Source organism: Zosterops lateralis (assembly GCF_965231275.1).
Source record: "Zosterops lateralis genome assembly, chromosome: 11".
Taxonomy (NCBI): domain Eukaryota; kingdom Metazoa; phylum Chordata; class Aves; order Passeriformes; family Zosteropidae; genus Zosterops; species Zosterops lateralis.
This window is the reverse complement of record NC_139771.1, coordinates 13,405,875-13,429,130: the sequence shown is the minus strand read 5'-3', so window position 1 is coordinate 13,429,130 and position 23,256 is coordinate 13,405,875. Positions and strand designations below refer to the sequence as shown.

Sequence of the window (23,256 nt, the reverse complement as noted above, 5' to 3'; positions counted from 1 at the left end):
TAGGAAATAGGAAATTCATAGGAAAAAGGTATCAAGCCTTTAAATCATTTTTGCATTATTATCTGAAATACTTTATACATTATTGGTTAAACCATTTCAGAAAATACCTTACAGACCAAGAAGTGATTCAGGGAAAAGCAGCCTGAATGAAAATCTCTCCCAAAAGATATGCTGAAAACATTAAAAATTTTCATAAGGGCATTTATGAAGTAACCAGTGATACAAAGGATATTAAATAAAAGCTGCTTTTCTTATCTCATGGAACAAAAACAAGACATCATTGGATGTGATGATGCAGTTGAAAATTAAAACCTCATTTTAAAAATGCCATGTTACACAGATTATGATTAAAATATGGAATCTACGGCTAAAAGAGGCTGGTAAAGAAATTGGTAAGATTCCAAAATCAGTTGGCAATTTATATGGGTAACAGTAATGTTGTATTTAGCAGCAGCAAAATGTGAAGAGAAAATTCAATTTTGTACTTCCAAGTTTTTCCAGCCTTACTCTAAGAACTGTGTTGAAGGCAGATGATTTCAAAAAGCCATACTAAATTATCTCGTGCTATTTCTGAAGTGTTGGATTTTGGCTTTGAAACTGATTGTTGGAGAGATTATTGGCCTGTTCTAGAGTAGCATTTCCTGTGTTTTTATGTTTAAGTTGGCATGTCTGCTTGAATAAGATCTGTAAGCCAAGAATCAGTAGAAACTGATTTGTAGACACAAATGCCAAGATGTGAAATTGCTTAAATAGACTTGGGTCAGACAATTGAGAGCTTTTTAGTAAAGCTGCTATTTTGCTTTAAAGCTGTGTATTGTTTCCTACCTGCAGTAAAGTCAACAGCAGAATTTCACCAAGGCAAATGTATTTACAGTCCTTATTGTCTTGATTCAATGTACTGATTATCTCTTTAAAACAATTTTGTAAAGAGATTGATCATCATTAAAGAACTGCAGTAGAGAGAAACATAGATTATTTATGTTCATTATTGGAAATCTGGAGTTGTAAAATTATTCATAAGAGGTAATGGTCTTCACGGAACTATGTAAAGAATGAAATAAAAATTTCAGCTATTAACAAGTTTCTTTGTAGTTGAAGGAAATAAGAGAGGGTTTTAACCAGTGTCTTGAGTTTTGAGGACATCAGCTACAATTCCAATGAGAAAATAAATCAATGTAGAAAAAAACCAATATTTTTCACTAATGTGTCACTAGATTTCCTTGATTGGAATTGTAAACTTATCAAAAATGTAATTTCCTTACTCCTAGGATATTACAGGGTTTGTAAATTCAGTTGCACGTATACTTAACTGATCTGTATTCTTTTTTAAAAAAATATTATTCTGTAGATCCAGAACAACAGTAACAGTAAATACCCTGGAATATGTACAAGCCCTTCTTAAAAATGAGAGTTATAATGGATTTTAAATGAGGTGCTCTTATTTATGTTCTTTGTGGAGAACTGATGATTTCACTCATCTTAAAATCTTGCTTTGATTGTTATTTTCATCTTAATCTGGAGAAGTACATAAACTTCTCATTGTTGGAACTTAGAAAAATGCACAGGTGAAATCTCTGTGTTGGCACTTTCTTCCTTCTACTCTTTTGTTATGTTGTTATTGGCTTCTGAACAAGACACAAAGCTGAAGCTTTGATTTAACCCATATGATATTGCAATGTCTTCCTAAAGCATTTCATTTTGCCCTTCCTCTGTACCCCCTTTATGAGTCTTCCCCTTTCTGGGAAGGAAATAGGGCTCGAGTAGCTGCAAAGTGGGTCTGAGCAAGAAAATTAGATAAAAAACACATTTCCAACACATCTTGCTCAGCACAGGCAATTTTCGAAGTGGTGCTGTAGGTAAAGAAGATAGATTTTTATTCCACTGGGTTTAGAACTTTCTCAGCCTTGAGGATTCTCATCCTTAGTATTTGAATTCAGTGAATAATCATTTCCACCATTTCTGTCAAACTGCTCCAAAGAAACATGTCCAAAGTATTGACCAAAGGAATAAGGTTACAGAGAATGATAACTACTGGTTAAGTTTAAGACTATACCATCTCATGAAGCCCTAAAGAAAAATAAACTCTGACAACAACCTTGAAAATATCAATTTTTTTTTTAGAACTACTTTTTGAACTTCTGTTCTTCTGCTTTTACCAGAATACGAAAAATCAGCTCATGAAGATTTCATCATCTGCACTAAGCTGCCTATGCTAGTGCTTTTTTCAATTGATGGCTTTTGCTCTCTCAATGTACCTCCTTTGCAAAGGCAATCTTTGTACTACAGCAGCTGAAATGAATAGTAGGGGTTTTGAATTTTTGCTTAGAGTAAGACTCTTTATAGATTTACTTATTTAAACTAGCTTTTTTTTTTTTTTTACAAGCAAGTACCATTTTTATATTAAAGGGAAAATAATACTTTTAAAGTATTACTGCCCTACAGGTAGTCAAGTGAGAGTCCTGTTGTAAAGTTGGATTATAAATTTGCCTTTGGAATAGCAGAGGAAACTCTAATCCAATTTTTTAGTGACTATATTAAAAAAAATCTTGGCCGGATTGTCAAAATAAAGAGAGACTGTAAAATATAAATGAGTACAATGATGTGAATGATGCATCTAAGCAGAAAAAAAATAATGTTCATTTAAAACAAGACTCAGATTTTACATCTGGACTACAAAGATACATAGCCCTTAGGAATATATGGTAAAATAATTAATGATAACATCCCTCACCTGCGTGAAGATGAAATGTCTTCAGTTTAAGGTTTAATCATTTTTTAATCCCACCTTATGAACACATGTGTCCTTCCAGACATGTTTTTCAAATTTCAGAAGTTGGCCTACTTGAAATTGGAAGCTTTGGTATGTTTAGGTATATTTTAATTGGAAAATGTTCTTTTAATCTACTAAACTTCTTGTTTATTTGATAATCAAAAGCCCAAATTATTTTTAGCATCATCCACTTTTAATTACACATATTATTTCATTATGTCATCAACACACTGTTATGTGTAGATGTAGGTAATTAATTGCAGTCAATTAATGTGGTCATTAAGAGAGGTTTTAATGCAAATCAGCTTTTCTAATTGGAGCTAACAACATCCCAAGGTAGCCAGCAAAAAAGAAATTGATGTTAAACCAAGATAGGTCATCTGATCTTGTGAAATGGCAGCTGTTAACAGTAACCAAATGTCACATCAGGAAAGAGGGAGTCAGGTAATGGCAGTAAGTAGCTTCTTCTGTGCTTATTAGTACAGTAAACGATGATATTGGTGGGTAATGTATGATCTGTTTTTCATTTCCTTGATGATAAATAAAGCTGATCTTGAAATAAGGTTATGAAAAATGCTCAGGGGAATCGGCAAAATATTTTGTTTCTACTTTATTGCTTTATGAAGGTGTCAAATCTCTGAAGTGAGATAGCAATTTAATACAAGTTGGAGCAAGAAAATATCTTTGGACATTGTAAATATTAAATATAAATAAATGTGAAGATACCATTTTTATCAGCTCTGGAAGGAAGAATTCACTGACAATCTTGGAGGATTATAAAAGAGGAAAATAGATAGTACATGCAGCTCTATAACCCCAATGGTAAAATTAATGTGTAACCATTTTACTGTCCTTCCTTTTTAAATTTTTTTGAGAACATTCACTTGCATTCCATGTTTACTTTCTGTCTTCAAGACTGGTTGGCAATTTCCATGCTTTAAAATACATATAAAAATAAATCTACAGTTTAAGCAGTAAAAAAAAAAATTAGTGAAAAGGTAGAATATTTTAGCAGCAATAGAGTTTTTCATTTGCATTTGCAATATTAGGGCTCAGCCCTGGTAATATAGTAGATTCAGTAATTTCAAAAAGCAGGGTACATGTAAATAGTTCTCTGAGCTGTGGCTGATACCTTACAGTTTTGTCTCCATTTTTTTGTTTTATTATTTATTTATTCTGGTATTTATTAATTAGAGTTCTTTTTTCTTCCTGTCAGAAGTTTGGTTTTCATTGAAGTTCTAAAGAAATTCAGCAAACCATTTTTTTTGTTTATAAATAACCCACTTTTACATGAATCTTTAAAGCAAGAACATTAGAAATATGTCTCTATAATAGACCAAAAGTTTCTTGCTGATATCGTGACACACTTTTATAAAATGTGCATTTGTTATTCCTGTATTTCTAGGGAGTGCACTTTAAAGAAAAATAACTTTTATATATGTTTAGTATTTATAATTCTTTTCTTTTAGTCTATTCTAAAAATATACTACTTTTTAGTGTTTGTAAGTACTCTAATTTTTTTTTTTAATCTTAATTTTCTTAACCTAGGTATCTTGGGTAATAGAGGCCAAGGCAATATATGCAATGGTAAAACTCAGGATGTATCACATATTGCATTTGGGTCAAAGATCCTCGGGCCACCTCCATCTTTAAACAGAAGAACCAAAGCAAAGGTACCTGGAAAGGTAAGGGCTAAATTCCAACAACACCGTAGGCACTTTTGCAAAGAAAGATATTGATAAGCAGAGGAGTTAAACTAAAGGTTTATTTCAGAGGCTTCCTCCAGAGAGCTGTGATAGGTCATGGACCTCCAGTGCCAGAGATCCTGTAACATCCAGAGGAGGGCAAGGAAAACGCAGGGGTGGCTCCAGCACAGGGCATGGGTTTATTGAGCCCACAGGAGAGAAGGCTAAGGGGAAGTCTAGTTACTGTTTTCAGTGAATACAGGGCTGTAGAGAAGCCAGGGCTCTTCTAAGAGTCACCCTGAAAGGCCAAGGGCAGTAGGCCCTAATTGCAGGGAGGCTTTGACTAAATATAATAAAGTGGTTCAGTACTGACACAGTCACAAGAGATTGGAGAATTTCAAAACATCTGAAGACATCAAAACTTGAATGAAACAGGCTGATCTAATTTCAGCATCAGACATAAAGATGCCTCTTTCTACTGAAATTACTCTGTGATTTCCTACCGTTTTTACTTTTCTGATTTTTTTTCCAGACTGCTGAAATTTCTCTCTCTTTGTGTATGTGTGTGTGTGTGTGTGTGTGTGTGTGTGTGTGTGTAAATATTTTTCCTTATGATGAGAGTTATAATGCAGAGCAGAAGTTACATGTCAGGATGCTCTGATAGTCAGCCTTACAGTAGCTAGTGTGCTGCTGTCAGTTACAATGCCAGGGAAAACACCTGATCCCAGTCTGCCAGCAACAAATATGCAGGTTTTTGGAATCTGGTCAGAACTACAGTTTTCAGTTTTAACACTGAGAATGAGGGATCCAGCCAACTCTTCTGTAGGAAGTCACTTGAAAGTCAAGATGTAAAATGATATTCCTTTCTCCAAAGAAGAAAAGACTCCTGAGGACTAGGATAACTACAAGTTCTAGTCCTTTTATTCTGATAGTGAATTCTAATTTTTTCCCCCTTTTCTTTCCGTTGTTCCATTCACTCCGTGAAAAAAAAAAAAAAAACTCTGCCTGCTACTTGACTGTAGAGATTGAAGATATCACACTGAATAGAGCCTACCATGAAGTTTTCTGAAAAGATAGTGTTTAAAAAAGATTTGGAAGTATATATTTGAAAAAGAAGTGTAATTCATAATGTGTGTTTTACCTTTGAGTATTTTGAAAGCTGTTGTATTTTTGTCTTTCATCAAGAAATAATGTCTTTCAAGGTAACAAAGACCTTGGGTAGCAAAACGTCATGCCAAATTCAAAATTCAGGAATGCCAACCGAATCCATACCAGATAGTGAGAGATTGGAGCTACCAGTCTGGTCATGCAATGATACTTTAGGTCAAGGAGGCAAAAGAAATACTCTGCAAACAACTACAAATGAATATCAAAATGGTAAGTGCATAAAGCAAAGAATATGTAGACTTCTCAAGCTGCCAAATTTTTGCATGATTGTGCCTTTGAATCTAGGACTTAATTCTTTGTTTTTCTAATCCTTTATCTACTTAATTAAATACTGAAGACATATTCATTAAATCATGACTTATTCTCCTGTATGAGGGTGAATAAATGCTCATTCTCTCTTCAGCTATTTGTATTTTAAGTGTTTGACCCAGGGATCATCACCTGCTGGCAGTAGCCACAATTTGTACATGTGCTCCTCTTTCCTCATGCTGTGAAAATAACTGAGCTGCTGCAGTGGTTCTTGATTATTTTGCAGATTTTTGCGAGCCTGTTTTTTATAATTACTATGGCTTGCCCTTCTTCCATACTACAGTTAAATTTTTCCTTCCTTGTGGCTGTCCTGTTCCTGCTGCCTTGCAAGATTGCCATTCTGTTTAGATGTTTGCATCCCAGTACAATGCCCCATATGCACACAATATGAGTCTTCACAGGCATTTCATTTTTGCATTGCATTTTAGACCTTGAAATTCAGACTCAGAAAACATCTGTGAGTGGAGAAGCAGATTTTCAGCTCACCTCACCAAAAGTACCATCACCAGATGAAAACAGTCATGGAAGATTATCTCTAAAAAATGCAGCCAAACCCACATGGGAGATGACCAGTGGTATGGTACTCATTTTATGTTATTTTACATTTCAGTTCTATGTGGTGTGAGAGACTATCTGTTGTAAATTTCAAAGGACCCAAAAGCAGTTCATGTTAAAAAAAATGTCTGTGTTGTGGGGGATTATGGAAATCAAGCACCCTGCAACAGAATTGCTTTTGAGCATTGATAAAGATTTGCAGGATTAAGCAGAGTACCAGAGCAGTGAATGAATATCAAAAGAAAAATTTCATGCTCTCACGATTAAAGAAAAATAACTAAAAATAATTTATTCTTTAAATCCCTAATAAATTTAACACTGAAGACTCCAAATATGGAATGTACAAGAAATTTTACTTGTCCTAGATAAGAGTTTAGAATATTAACTACAGTACCTATGTAATATCAGGAGGGGAGGGGGAAAAGAGGGGGAAAGAGTTGTTTTGTTTATAGAGTTCAGTGGTGATTTATTTCTTTTCTTATTCCCACAAAGACACCTCAGCTTACATTTTGGGGTTTTTTCCTTTCTCACCTGTCTGCCAAAATGTGTGAATTTTTTTTGTCACATTGTGTCAATCAACTTCCTTTGCATGGGTCTGAGAATTGCATTGCTGTGGCAAAAGCATCCCTTTTCTTTATGAAAAAGTAGTGTTACTTTTTATTAGGAGGCATAGGCACCATTTTGAAAACTGGTTGGACTACTCAAATGTGCTCAAAATTGACCAAGAATATTTTCCTTCACAGGAGGAAGTTAGTGGTTTCTATTGTATTTATTCTTTGGGGATGTTTAGAAGTGATTATATACTCTGGCAGTTTCAGTAATCCATAATTGCTAATATGGGTTGCATAATTTGACTGAAAGAGATGCAAGATGTTCAGGCTAATAGAAAATTCTTCTGGATAATTTTTTTAATTCACTCCTATTTATCTGAACTTTTAGAACTCTGGGGCAGGAATCACTGTCTTAACTTGTTTTTCATCTAGAACACCAGGACATCTATCTAGTGCCAGAATTTAAAAAAAAAAAAAATTGATCAACACTTGCTATTTTATGAAAATATAAGTGATACAAAAGACAGCCTTACGGCAATAGACTGGGTTCTCTAAATGCCCTCTTGTAAATTCAGAGGCAGAGAACTGAGGAATAAATATATGGATAAATTCTGTTCTTTTGCTGTTTGCATTTGAAAGAATGAAAACTATTTCTTTATAATCTTAATGGTGTGTACAGGCAGATAAAAGCATTATGTGAGTTCGTAAGGTACAGTTCTGCAGACGTTTTTCCCTATATTTTCATTGCTTGTCACTGTTATCACTCTCAGTCTACAGATTTCAGTTTCTTTTCAATATATGAAGTTATCTAATTTTATATAGATGACAATGATTTTTTTATCTGGTACCGGATTTATTTTTTCTGAAGAACTTCCTATAAGCAACTTCTTAGTTATCAGGAAAGTCCTCTCCTAGGCTTTATTCTGGACTTCTTCCAAAGTGGGATAAGCTTGACCTGAGAGAAGAAATAAAATGGGTGAACATTGTTTATGCCAATCTTATTTACTCAATGCTGAAACCTTCATTATAATGTTAGGCTGTGATTACAAGCTTTAGCATAAGTCTGACTGTGTAAAAGAGCTAATTAGATGTTAAGGTGATCATTCTTGCATTTATGTTGTTTGCTGCAATATTGTGATTATGTAGTAGTTTGCATATTTTGCTCAGAATGTACTCCAAATTATTCATTACAATTGACATGGAAATTATGAGTTAAATTCTAGTATAGTTCTTGTTGGAGTGGTAATGGGATTTTGTTTGGTCCAAAACTCCCTATATCTTTCACTTATAGACTATTGGAAAAGTGCTACACTGACTACAGGTTACAGAAGTTGCTAAACTCTGTAACCAGCATAAAATCATACAGACTTTTCTGTCTTCCCCCTGGATATTTCATTAAGAATAAGTACTGTGCTATGCCAATGAATGTTTGGGTTTCACTTATTCCTAACTCAAGTATATTTCTTCAACAACTCTGGAAATGAATGTAGTTCTTTACAGGGTGGCTTAGACTAAAAAGGCAGAACATTTAATCTAATATTATATAGATAGTAATCATTTTAAAGTAGTCCTTTATATTTCTGAACTCCTTCTGGTCTGGGCAAGACACTATAATGGTGACTGAAGTGTGAGAAATTTCTGGATGTCTGAGGCAGAGCCAGAAGTAGAACTCAGGAGTTTAACATGTTCTCTTAACACTTGCTTAAACTGTTACTCTTAGATTTCTTTTCCATATTTTGATACTTCATTCAAAATGGACCTGAAATCTTGAAAAACAACTGATTCTTCACATTGTTTCCTTCAGAATTCATTACACAATTTTATCTGTAATGCCCTCTACAAATTAAAAGTTAGTAAACAAAAAATTAAGCCATTCCTCTCACAAAAGATTAAGCCATTCCTCTCTACTCTTTCCCAGTTCTGTGTGCCTGAGAATTAGTGAATTCTCCTGAAGTGGGTTGTACACTAAGTGTATAACCATACCCTAGAGGGCTCTTTACAGTGGTCTGAGCTATTAGTGCATATTTGTAAACCACAAAGGCAGCATGAAACATGTCAAATCTAATTTTATGATGGGGAAAAGACCTTCTGAATACTGAAGGAGTGTGTGTTATGTATTTTGATGATAGTCAAGACACTGACAGGGAAACCTAATAAAATGTGTCTAGATTAAACCTGAAGGGTGGGTTCCAGACTGGAAAGAAAACTGCAAAGTGCTGAGATAAGAAAAAAAAATACAAAAAAAATTCTTAGCTAGGTAACTTTTTAAGATTTTGTTTGTTTGTCTGATTTTGAGAAATGCAGCAAGTAAAAATTTTAGTATCTTTGCCTTAGGAAAAAGGGTAAACAGCATTTTAGACTTAGCAACAGAAATACCTGGGGGAAAGGTCCTTTACATCCAGAAGAGTTGTCCAGTTGAAGTTTGAAGATAAGTAATATTTTTGTGGCATTTCTGTGTTAGCACTTTCTGGAGTTGCGGACAAGGCAGCATCTCCAGAGCCAAAGACTTTCAAAACAATTTCAGTCTTGGTGGGCCAGGTTCCTACAGGATAAATAGATTGAGTGGGACAGAGTTTTTAAATCATGTTAGGTCACAGAATCAGTTGGGGGAAAAACAGTTCCTGAGTCTTTGTTCTTGAACATCCAAATACTGTGTTCAGCCTCATTTGAAAAGCTCATGAAAAGATCCCTCTTCTCATTTCATTTTTATAGAGGAAATGGTTGCTTAATAAAGGCAGCTTATATAGATAGTAAAGTATAGCAAAAGCATAAAATCTGTGAAATATTCAGGACTGTGTTTTCTCTTATTATTTCAGTTGTTTTATTCGTGTATCACCCTCCCCATGTAATTCCAATTGCCTATGAAAAATACATTATCAGAGGAGTGTGACACAATCTTGAATGATTGTAGACTGGAGAATTCTGCTCCAGTATCCTCCTTTGAAGAACCTGTAGTTGTACATCAGAACTAAAAGTCATTTGGTTTAAGTCAATGAAGGGTGTTTCCTAAAAGTTTTGAGCAGTCTTACTCATTTCTTGATGTTCTTGGAAAAACTAGTTCAAAATATTTATAAAATAAATGAAATCACTTGCATATTCAGCTTTCAAGGCTTATAATAATTTAAAGCACAATCTACTACGTTGCTTTAAACCAGAACAATTTTCTGATATAAAAAGAGTTTACTTGAAAAGGCTTGGGGGTTCTTACTAAGGTTGATATTCATGAAGAGATTGAAAAATGGTCTTTTCTGGAACAAGAAGATGCAAGACATGGTCATACAAGATATGTCAAGTCCTGACCTTTCACTAGTTCCTGGATATTAACTGGAGTTTGGTAGCTTTACTAGCTGTCTTCAGTAAACTGGAAAAACCACAACAACCCAGTAACAAGACAGCTGCTTTTCCTGGCATCTCATTCTTCTTCCTTTTGCCTTCATTTATGGTGATTCAGACCTCCTCCCACTCCCCCCAGGCTGCTGAATGTGCCTGAAGTGGTAATTCTAACAAAACAAAAAGTGAAATTTCACAGTAAGGCACAAAATACCACACTAAACTTACTGTCTTCTGTGGTGGCAAGCATTTTATTATTGCAATGCTACTTTATTATTACATTTTTAGTATTTTTTCATTGAGTTTTTTTTAATATGGTTGATGGTAACTTTGTTTTATGGAGCTGGAAAGTTTCAATACCTAGTGAATAATCCACACTACACTACCTTTAATGAAGATAAGGGAGTATTGCATACTTGAGCAATTCTCCGTTTCTTAGATGCTATTTGAGATTGGTTGTAATCAATCAAATTGACATTTTTTCCTATACCATAATTCCAAACAGTAAAATATAAGTTAACAATAAGAATATAAAAATGGTCTTTTCATGTGTATCTGGTGCACTCAATCTTTAAATCCTTTTCTGTAGTTTATTGTTTGTTTTAAAATTGTCAGATTAGTTGTGGCTATATTCAGGGAAACCTGGTGAAACAGATATCTTTATACATTTTTCATGTCACACATTTTTTATCAGAACAGTAGTTTGAAACTGAGATTTAAACCATAAGTTCTGAATGTAAAAATGTGGAATTTCAGCAATAAAGAAGGAGCAGATTGTAATATTATGAACTTTCTACCAATGCGTGATTATTTTTTAAATGTCAGATGCAAAAAATGCCTATAGAAAAATATCAATGGCCATATTTAATAAAATCGTGCTTTCTTAGAATAAAATTCAGTTGTGGGTTTCACATCATGAGGGCTAAAGAGTTTCAAGTTTGCAAATGGCAGGTTTGCATGTCCTGTACCAAAGTCTATATACTTTTTGAGCTCTGTTTAGAAATTTTTTTACCTTGCTGCACTTTGAAAGCAACCTGATCTTTTTCATTGCATCCTCATCACTCTTACTCTTCTTTGATAGGCAAAATATTTCTGTATCAGAAAAACTTACTTTGCTGTACAACTTTCTGAGATAATGAGAATGATCAGAGTAGCTCACAATTTACATATTTGGAATTGGAATTGTATGTTTCAGATAAATGGGTGTTTCCAGAGAGGTTCACTGAGAGTTTTCAGTTGGATAACATGGAGCACTTCGGAGCTACTGGAAGTTCAACCTGTTGTAATTTATCCTCAGTCCAGAATGCCTCTATTGAACATCACAGCAGGGAAACACCTGATCATCACAGGCATAAAAGAGAGGTTTTCACATTTTTATCAAAACCTCGATCACCTCCTTATGGAAAGTCTCCAAATGTATCACTAGAAAGTGATGTTTTCCCGTTGGAATTGGAGCTAGACAGTTATGGAGAACTTGAGAAAACCAAAACTGAAGATAGCTTTGAAGGAACTGACAGCAGTGAGGAGGTAGGCCGCTTTGTACATGTAACTCTTGATAAAGCAGTCCTCATCCTAAAACTCCTAGGATGAGATTCTGCCTTCAAGCCAGACAGAGAGGATAAATCATCTTTTTCCCATGTACCAACAGGTAGATTTGTCTCTGTCAGATTGCTGTGTCTAACCAGATGCAGGACTCAATGCAGGTGTACCCTGTGTAACAAGGTGACAAAAGAAACCTAACTCAGTCAGCCCCTATGCTAACTGAGCCCCAGAACTGTGCATCATTACTACAAAAAAGATTTTGGGAAAGCCTGCATCATAGATTTGAGTGAGATGCAAGTATTTATGTTTGCTCAAGACTTCAGTGTATAAGACTTCATTGTGTATTTTAAAACTGCAAATGGAGACTGGTTTTGCTCATTGAAATTGACAATTATGGAATTCCAGTTTTTGAATGTCACTTGATTATTGGTATTTCTGCATATCCTGTCTGAGCATCACCAACTTTAATTCTTTTGCAATGCAAAAATCTTCCAGCAATTAAATTAATGAAAGAAAATAATTTTTAGTGTATCTATCTAGTATCCTCTGATACTATATAGAAATTTGCTGAATTGTCAATGTATGCAATAATTACATTATTTCATTACAGTAACTGCTGAAGTTCCTACCTTTATGAACATTCTAGTGTATTTCACTTTTAACTCTAAAATCTGTTTCTTATCATTTGAATCTGTAGCTCACAGCAGAGACATAAAATGTAACTTAAGTTGCATAACAGCAGGATGGACTGAATTTAACTGTTTTACAAAATAACTGACAGAATAAAGCTATAAATTTCCAAAATGTGTACCATTAATAAAACTGAGGGATTATCTTTTTGAACGTATATTTCATGCTGTGTAATCCTGGACTCACTGAAGTCAGTAACAATCTTGGATCACTTTCATGTGCAGCAGGACTGCACTTCAGCTGTGAGAGGCACACTGCAGGTGATACTGCCTTACATCCTGTGTGGGAACATATGGCAGAGGAGCAGCAAGAGGATGAGGCTGCTCTCATCCTTTCTTTCTTAAGAATAAGAACACTGAGGCCAACACTAGATGCACTCCTGCATTATTCTCTTTCCATCTTTTCAGTCCTGCTGATTGTTGTTAAGCATGGATATAAGGTTAATAAACTAACCTCTAAAATTCTTAAATTGTATTCAAATGGAAATCAATATGATATCCAGTACCATATGATTACCAGAGCGGAGCAAAGTCATCTCAGCAGGAGTTATTTCTTCTACATTTGAGTTGAAGATGCAGCGTGAAAATATGGAATATTAATAATTCAGTGGAAAGACATCATTGTCATGGACTCATTGCTTAGTTTTGGTTTGCAGTTGTAATAAATTCTGTTGAAATTATGATTGCCAGGTAAGACACAGGTTTCAAGGTTACCAGCACTCAAAATCTGCCCTGAAAAGAGTAATCAGCTTCAGATGTAAGAATATATTTATTGTATAGTCCATGTATTTGCCAGGAAAAGCAGCTGTATTTTGGAATCCTCGCAAATTTAGAAACAGGAAGCAGAGATTAAAGAGAGATTTTGAAGTGTTAAGGTTATGTAAAACTGAATTGTGTAATGATGAGAGGGAACCAACCACTCTTGCTTTGTTTCCTAAATTTAGGATGACAACAGTGAACTCATCCAGGGTACTGAGAACATTGAAAACAGCCACAGTAGACAAGGAACATCTGATTCAGCAGTTTTTAAAGAGATCCCATTAAATAAGATGTCACAGAGAAATGAATACTGGAAGAATAAGGAACACAGCAAATATAACTTCGATGAGGCCGTCTTATCAAAACCACAGAGTGCCACCATGAGAAAAACAGAATCTATTAGCTTTCAGAGAAGTTTAAAGCCTATCCTTTCTCTTTCTCCAATTCAAAGTAAATCCAAATCCTTTAGAGTAATTAGAAATCTATCTGAAGAAACTGAAAGATATGAAGGAGTTTCAGATCAGTTAGAAAGATCTGTCAGTAAAACGTCTCTCCAGAAAGTCTCAAAAGGAAATTCATGTCTGACAGCACAGACTTGTGTAAGTGATTTTTACTTTGAAATTAAATTACTAGATTGTGTAGAGAAGCTATATTAGATGTACTCATTTGCATGAATTGATTAATAGTACATCTTTCATTCAGATATATTCTGGCTTCATCATAACAGCATTTACTGTGCTCAGTCTGTTGAAAGTTGATTTTGTAAGGGTTTGTGGCACACAAAATAATACTCCAAATATAACAGAAATCACAAAGGTTTGTAGATAAAAAGATGTGTCATTGAGCAACTCACATTTTGGAAATATATGAGTTAGAAAATAGTTTGGGGCTGAAAGGTTACAGAGGAAAATTGACAGATTTTAAATTGCTGTATTAACGAATGACCACAGAAGGAGTGTTAATTTGGGTACTTCATGGTCTCTCTGTGTCAGCCCTGAGCAGTGATAAATTCTGTGACAGAGCCAACAGTGAGGCATCTTCTGTCCAGCAGTCAGCCATAGATGGCTGGAGAGAAAAACGGGGCAAGGACAGGGAAAGCACCCGGGATACCTCAGCAGCAGGGCCCTGCAGACTTCCTTCCAGCAGTCCTTAGCTTAGCCATTTCTTCAGGAAAGGTGGTGTCTGTGGTGAACAACTGCTGGTGGAATTTTTTCCCACAAATTTCTGTGTTTGCTTTTTTGCATCTATATGGCCTTTGCTGTGTGACAGCAAAGTTCAAATTTTAGCTGCTGTTTGTGGGAAAAATATGTTTTGGTTGGGTTTTTTTTTTTAATGCATTGTCTCATTCCTGGTGCTTTATTATTCTTCTGTTTGTTATAAAAAACATTTTTTGTTTTAATTAATATTATTACCTGTGCCACTTCCTTCTTCATGCTTGTGTATCATATTCCCTTGCAGGTGTGCCTTTTACAGGTCCAGGAGTTTTATGGTACTTAGTCCCAGGATTGCTGTTTTGTGAATTTTTTTGTATAATTTTATCCAGGGATGTTGAATTTAACTACTGCATGATCATTATTGTAAGAGTGGGGTTTGTTTTCTCATATCTTGGATATATCTTGAATTTCTTATATTATCATTGGACCCCAGGTATTGCATACCTCTGGGGACCAAAAGAATAGACTCTTCTCTTTTGGGAGGCTCTATGAAGTATTTATACAGTGTTTGGAAATTTTTTTTCTGCTTTAATGACTTGGAATATGACCTGTACCTCATTTACATGAAGGAAATGGACATCCATAATTTTTGTGTCATTGTAGTTTATCTCATCTGCTGTAGGAAAGGGAGTGTGCTGTGATTCTGCTGGGGGAATTTTGGTCTGTAATATTTCCATGGCCTGTTGATACAGTTAATTCTAGTTACCTGATTTGACGGCCTCTGTGAAAAGGGAAGCAGGAGTGATGACTTCTTTGGGACATGGCTGCTGCTGCTGCTGGGGCAGGGTCATCCCACTGAAAGGTTCTACCTGTCTGCGTGGGGCTGCTGTGGCTGCTGAGGATAGACAGTCCTGCAGTTAACTGTGGGTGTGGAAATCCAGGCATGGAGCTGGGAGGAGCAATATGAATAGGGCACCAGATTAAAGAATGGGGTCTAGGAAAGCATGTGTCCTTGATGGGGAAATGCTCATCTTGCTCTGCCACAGATACTTCAGTGCTTTTTGTGAAATGAGTCTCTTTTAGTACTGGTGCAGATGGTGGGTTTTGTATGCCTCTCGGTGCTGCAAGGTTGTCTCTCAGACTGGGGCTTCTGGAAATCTCTTCCTGCATCCTGCAGGTATTTTATTGGATTGTTGAAAGCCCTGAGCTTTTCCTGAAAAAACAGAACATCTCTTCCCATGAAGGTTGTGGAGACTGGTTTCCTTTGGGAAGGGAGTAGATTAGGGGCAAGAAAGGGGAATGAAACACAATAATGCTAGTGAAAATCAGAAACAGTGCTGAGACTTTATTATCATGAGAAATATCAGTGGCTGGTGATTTTAAAGACTATATAAAGCAAAAAAATTAAAAAGCAAAGAAAATCCTATTAATAGCAGCATATGTTCTATGTATTTATGATCTGGAAAAGACATTAGAATTGCCACTAGTGATGTAGAAAATGTGGAAGAAAGAAATGCATGGGTTCCTTTCTATTTGGAAAGAAGATAATGTTTCTGTAATTTTCAGTGATAGGAAAAGCCCCAGTTGATACCAATAATCTGATTCTATTTTTCTCAGACATGGTAATATGCAGTGAATGCGTATGATAAAATTTGTTTATATTTTGCATTCCCTTACCCTCCTGTAATAGTTTATAGGAATTCATTTTTTCTTTTTTCCAGTAGCTACTTACATCTTTGCAGTGCAGGTGAGTTCCTCGTTCCCATTGGCGGCACAGGGCAGGGCTTTCCTCCAGCGAGTGGTGGGTGGTCAAAAAGCTCCAGGGAGCACGGCCACCCCGAGTGGGCAGCTCACACAGGCAGGGCAAGCAGGCAGGGCTGCAGGTTTCCTCCTGCTAGTGGGGTGCGGTTTTTTTCCCTGGTGGATGCGAGAAAGGCTGTGGATGTTGTCTGTTTGGACTTCAGCAAGGCCTTTGACACTGTCTCCCACAGCACAGTCCTGGACAAGCTGGCAGCCCACGGCTTGGACAGGAGCACTCTCTGCTGGGTGGATGGCCAGGCCAGAGAGTGGTGGTGAACAGTGCTGCATCCAGCTGGGGACAGTCACCAGTGGTGTCCCTCAGGGGTCTGTGCTGGAGCCAGCTCTGTTCCATATTTTTATTGACGAATGGATGAGGGTATTGAGTCTTTCATTAGTAAATTTGCAGACTCACTAAGCTGGGAGCATGTGTTGATCTGTTAGAAGGTAGGAGGGCTCTGCAGAGAGACCTGGAATGGTTGGATGGATGGACAGGGTCCAGTAAGATGAAGTTTAGTAAGTCCAAGTGCCAAGTCCTGCATTTTGGCCACAATAACTCCCTGCAGTGCTACAGGCTGGGGATGATGGGCTGGACAGTGCCCAGGCAGAAAAGGACCTGGGGGCACTGGTGACAGCAGCTGAACGTGAGCCAGCAGTGTGTTCTGGTGGCCAAGAAGGCCAACAGCACCTGGCCTGGATCAGGAATAGTGTGGCCAGCAGGAGCAGGGAGGTCATTCTGCCCCTGTACTCAGCACTGCTGAGGCCACACCTCGAGTGCTGTGTCCAGTTCTGGGGCCTCAGTTTGGGAAGGACATTGAGACACTTGAGCAGGTCCAGAGGAGGCAACGAGGCTGGTGAATGACTGAGGGAGCTGGGGTTGTTCAGCCTGGAGAAAAGGAGACTCAGAGGTGACCTTATCACTCTCTACAACTTCCTGAAAGGTGGTTGTAGTCAGGTGGGGGTTGGTCTCTTTCTCCAGGCAGGAGCTGACAGAATGAGAGGACACAGTCTTGAAATTTAGATTGGATATTAGGAAAAAGTTTTTTTATGGAAAGGGTGATAAAGTATTGGAATGGTCTGCTCAGAGAGGTGTTGGAGTCACCATCCCTGGATGTGTTTAAAAAAAGACTGGATGTGGCACTTGGTGCCATGGTTTAGTTGAGGTGTTAAGGCATGGATTGGACTTGATGATATTGAGGGTCTCTTCCAACCTAGTGATTCTGTGATTAAATATATTCCTTGTTTCCTGATACTTTCAAGTTTTAGAAAATTGTTCCACTTACAATTCAAGTATGTTTACTACTTACCATAACTGTTGCCTATTTGTCCATAATAAATGAAATTATACATGTATTATTTTCCTGAAAGATATTATCACTGTTTAATGCAGTCATCAACTTTGTCCTGTGGAACACGACTAAATGTAGACTCTCTAGGTGGATTGCAATAGTTGATTACTAATTTAGACAACAAGATTATTACCGTACAACACTTGTAGCTGTAAATGTATTGTGCATATGATTTGTTGCTTGTAAGTTGTTTTTTTCAAGAACAAATCTGATTATTAATGTATAGAAAGTCATTAGCTACAGACTTCATTTTATTGCTACAAAACATAAGATTAAAGTATCTGGTGCATCTAGGTCTTATACTTGATTTGATCAAGTCTTAAAATTTTATGGAAGCTCTTCCTTAGAGTTCTTTGACACTTCTTGTGTTAATACAGAGGACTAGTAAAGGAAAAAAGTCCTTAACCAAGTCCTCTGCAATTGATTTGCCTGCTGCTTAATATGCTTTAAGGACCTGGTTTCTTGCAATGTTTTATTCATGTTTTAATAGAGTTCTCTATTATTAAGTTCAAATATTTTTAATTAAGAAAGAAGTATAGCCCTCTGGGTAATTTTGCAAGCATGTAGATAGCTGGTAATTAAAGTTTTCCACACGTATAACTACATTCAAACAATTCTGAATAAATTATTTGAACCTAGAAGAATGCAAATGTCATTATATATGAAAAAAAATCCTTTAAACAACAGGTTTTATCAATCTAGCAAAAGTTTTAAGTACTTAATAAAAATGCTTTATTGTAAGGGAAGGATATGCAAATAGACAAGATAAGCTTTTAATTACTAAATGAAATATTAATGCTAGACAAATTTACAAGTATTGCAAAATAACTTCTTACATCAAAAGATTCTCCTAAATTACAAAGTTGACTTAATTTCAAATTCAGTTTTCAAATTCTCTTTTTGAAAACCAACAAAGACAATATAAATTTTTTGAAGAGGCTTTTTGGTTGTAGTCATCTGAAGCTGAAGAATAAATATTCCAAACTATTTCTCCTTCATTAGTTTATTGTAGGGAATGTTTAACACAGAAATAGGTCATAGCATCTCTTCTCCTTCCTGTGTGTGGTATTTTCAGAGTGAGATCATTACAGGAAAAGAAAACAGAATTAAATTTGAAATAAGCTGGGGAGGGGGTGGGGGAACAGCAGATGTTTAGAATTAAGCTGTAATAATTCCAAAAATCTATGCATTTTTCTTCATAGATGTAAGGGAAAAGACAAGCAAGTTTGGGCAACTTTTTATGCTTTTATTAAAAAGAGAATGAGGAAAAAAGTTCTTTCAATAGTTAGTGCTTTTATTCTGCAGAGCACCAGTTCATTCTGTCAGTTTAATGATTGCATACCAATTATATGAAGGAAGAAAGATAAGCCAAAGCTTCTGTTATAATAATCAAATAACTGCAGAAGGTTTATATATAGGAAAATTAACAGGAAATCAGCATGTTCAGTAAGATCAATAAAAGTTACAGCAGCTGCAGATCTGGTAGAATACTGATACATCAGAGCAAAGCAGGCTCCCCAAAGCATAACAAAGAGAGTTTTTGGTGAGGTGAACAAATGACTAATAGTCACTGAGCTAGTGACAGCCATTCAGAAAGGGTCTAGAGAAAACATGTCATATTATTTTAGGATTAAAAATGGTAGTAGTAATCATAATATTCAGGAATTAAGCTTGGACCTCATTTGCCAGGGTAAGAAATGAATGGTAGCTGTTCAAACTGCTTCTGTCATCTTATGCTTTGTATCTTCTATTGTCTTCTATCTATCTTCTTGTACATGTATCTTATATACATAGGAAGAAAGCAAAGGAGTTACAATTTCATTATGAATTCTGGTGCTGAGATGACTTCTGTACCCCTCAAAGACACACTAAAACATTACACATTACATTTCATAGCAGGAAAATTGTCAGTGTTCATATCACTTGTACTGCTGACTTGTGTGAGGTCTTGAGGTCTTCAGTTGCCCAGTGCCCTCTCACAGCAAAAGAGACTGAGAGATCCTCCCTTCTGCCAGGAGTATGAAACATTCCTGGTGTAAAAGCTCCATTGTCTTCACTAGAATCAAAGCTCTGACCCTCTTTCATTGATGGTGTTGATGATACTGTGGTAACTGTGGGATTGGGTTTAATTCAAGATTTGCATTTAATAGCTGATGGATTTTTGAACTTCTCAAAGCTTGCTTTTATCTTCTGTATTTAATTGCAGTGGAACAGCAACTTCACCAAATACCCTGGATCAAAACTGCCATTCATTACAGTGCTTGTGCTGTACTTCCTTCCTGTAATTGTGTATAAATATGCTTGATCTTCATAGCTGAACAGAAATCTGCTAACTAATCTTTTCTAGTAAACATTGTGTTTCTCTTTCAGTACTGAAGCTTCTTGAAGATTCTCTGAGAGATTCTCCAAGGTCTCTCTGGGACTCATTCATCTCTTCTGTGCGGTGATCCTGTCTATATTGTTGACTTTTCCATTTTATTTCACAGGAGTATGACAGGAAAAAGTACCAGTCAAATAGACTGAGTTCATCTGAAGTACAGATGCTGGCCAGCATGAAGAGACAGCAAAATGAAGAATTGCAGGATGCTGGAATCTCCCATGGGCTGAGTGCCTCACAGATCGATTGCTGCAGTGTCAACAGATGTATAACCAGTGATGATCATACAGCAGCCTGGAGCTCCTGTTTCCCACCAGTAAGTCTTAAACCACAGTATTTTCTCAGCGGTCTTGAATACGAAATTTTCTTTGAGTAGAGTTGAAATTTAAGATATCATTGCCAAAGGCTCTTAGAACTTACCAAGTAAAATGTTTAACCAAGACATATGCACTTCCAGCACATTCTGTAGTACCACCATGGATAAAGAGCAAATCTATTATGTATATTCCTTCCTAGAATCCTGAATAATCATGTAGGCTGTAGAGTTCATCACAGTAGTGGCTGACAACCTGCAGGTGTGTGCTATAGTACTTAAAAATAGTTCCAAAATGAATGAAGTGCAGATATACCAGTCAGCAGCTGCATTAAAGTGTGGGTAACGTAAAATAATTGCTTCTTACAATGATAAAGTCTCATTACTGAAAAGCTAAATGTTTAAAGAACTGAAGCAGGAGAAAGCAGCAAAAAGCTGCAGTAGTTCTGAGCACTTCGAATCTGATCATTATGTATTTTACACCTTGGATCATTATTTGTCCTGGCACAAAGTGGTGCAGAATCACACACAGCTGCACTATGTGACAGTACTGCTATAAGAAGCAGAGTATTTGTTGCAGTCCACCAAAAAGTATTGAATGCATGAAAGCACAGAATAACATTTCAGGAACTATATAAAGGTACTAGCAGGAGCTACTGTAAAACTAGATAACCTCATACTCCATTTATATATCAGCAATATAGCTGTTATTTTATTACAGTTGAAGCAATAATAAACAATGAATGTGGCGAAGTGAAGCACACAGCACAACTCTGAGGCAAATCCAAAGTAAACACAGCTGTGTTGCCCCAATATCAACTATTGCAGAGTAAATACTCTAAAATGTTAGGTGCAAATTACCTTCAGGGTTCTACAGGGTCCAAATAGAGGCCTATAGCAGCAACTTTCCATAGTGAATGATCAACACAGGGCTGAAACTTTGGAGTACCCTGTTAAATGAAGGTTTCAAATGAGAAGAAATGTGTTGATAAGTAGGTAATTGTACAAATAAGAACTTGATTTACAGAGTAATATTTTCCAGGACATCAGATAAACATTAGTAGGTATTAACTATTTGATATACATCTCCATTACACATTTTCTTAACTTAATATTTCCAATGTGTTTTCTCCATACTCATTAAATAGGCTCAAAAAATGGTACAAATCTGCAAGACCAGACAAATGGAACTCAATTAAATATAGAGAATAGCAGTCTCATTATTTTTTTAGTAGTCTAATTATAAGGAAATTGATAAGAATATTTAGACACATCAGGTTTGGTTAATACAAATTACATGACTAAAACAAAATGAACTTTTAAAGTAAAATGTACTGCTGCAGTATTCAGTGAAGCACAATGTGATTGCAAAGACTGTTCTTTGATCTTACTGCCTTGATCAACTTCTGTTGCTTCAATCTAAAACTGTGTTTAGATAAAATAGGTTAGTAATATAAATTGCAATTTAATATAGTTGTAGTTTTTCATAACAGCCCTTTATGCCCATCTTTCTCTACATAATTCAAGCATAAAAGGCAAGATTTTGTCTTTGAGAGAGTTCTTCACATTTCATTCAGCTGACTGAAGAGTCTGGTGTGCCTTACGCATTCAGCCTTGTCAGGTTTCTCCTCTACATTTTGCAAGATGGACATTGAAGGTTTAAGATTAAAGGGCAAGAACCTAATTTCCAAGGAGGGATAATTTAGGAAAGAAACCTAATCTTTGTCAGAAAAAGACTAACTGCTTAGTCCCTCACAAAAACAGAGAAATTCAGCTTTCCATGTACTCATTTACCTCAGCCTGTATGGAGAGCAACATTGTAACAGTACAGTGCTGGTCAGTTCCCAGAATCTCCTGATTCACTTCATATTTTGATTGCTGAGATATCAGCCAGAGCACCAGCTACTCATAGACATGATGGAAGTTTTTTGGGTATGGACTTGTGTGTTTAGCACTACTTGATGTTATTCTGTCCCAACATATGGAAAAATGCAGAGTATGTATGTGAGAGTGATAATTCACTTTGTCGACCTTTGGTATCTAAGAAGGCTGTTAACAACATTTGTTAATGGAGGTGATAATTTAATCACCCCACATTCTTTTAACACAAAAGCTTTTAAAAGAGTAGCTGGGGGAATTGTTGGGTTGCTGCTGTTAAATGTCAGTATATTTTGATATGCTTACAACGTTTCAGAAGACTTGAGAGTAGCAATGCTGTGCTAATATTCAAATGGTTAGCTGAAATTAAATAGTCTTAAATCATGCATTCTCTTTCTGTAAGACCTAGAATCATGGAATTACAGAATACTTTGGTTTAGAAGGGATCTTTAAAGCTCATCTAATCCATCCTCCTATCACTGGGCAAGGACACCTTCCACTAGACCCAGTTGCTCAGGTCCCCATCCAACCTGGCCTTGAACATTTGTAGGGATGGGCAGTCACAGCTTATCTGGGCAACTGTTTCAATGCCTCACCACCTGCATTGTAAAAAATTCTTCCAAACTTCTGGTCTAAATCTACCCTCTTGTGGTTTAAAACTGTTGCCCTTTGTCCTACTACAACAGGCCATGATAAAAACTCTGTCCCCATCTTTCCTGTAAAGCCTCCTTTAGGTACTGAATGGCTACAGTTAAATCTTCCCAGAGTCTTCTTTCTCCATGAAAACCCCAACTCTTTCAGCCTGTCTCCATAGGAGAGATCTTCCAGTCCTCTGAAAACTTCTGTAGCCCCACTCTGGACTCACTCCAGCAGGTCTGAATCTTTCCTTTGCTGAGGACCCCAGAGCTGGACACAGTACCCCAGATGGGGTGTCACAGGGACAAAATTCCCTCCCTGAACCTGCTGCCAGTGCTTCCTTTGGATGCCCCCAGGATACAAATGACATTCTGATCTGACTAGCTCTTCATCCC

General features: G+C 36.4%; 1 protein-coding gene across 1 annotated transcript in view; it reads left to right on the top strand.

Moving 5' to 3' along the window:
• CFAP20DC (CFAP20 domain containing) overlaps positions 1 to 23,256 on the top strand; it is a gene marked incomplete at both ends in the record, with an annotated part of 67,428 nt that overhangs the window by 21,684 nt on the left and 22,488 nt on the right. The window contains 6 exon segments of the mRNA XM_083869480.1: positions 4,319 to 4,455; positions 5,658 to 5,832; positions 6,360 to 6,506; positions 11,563 to 11,894; positions 13,543 to 13,956; positions 20,144 to 20,350. Coding sequence (XP_083725606.1) covers positions 4,319 to 4,455; positions 5,658 to 5,832; positions 6,360 to 6,506; positions 11,563 to 11,894; positions 13,543 to 13,956; positions 20,144 to 20,350 — 1,412 coding nt within the window.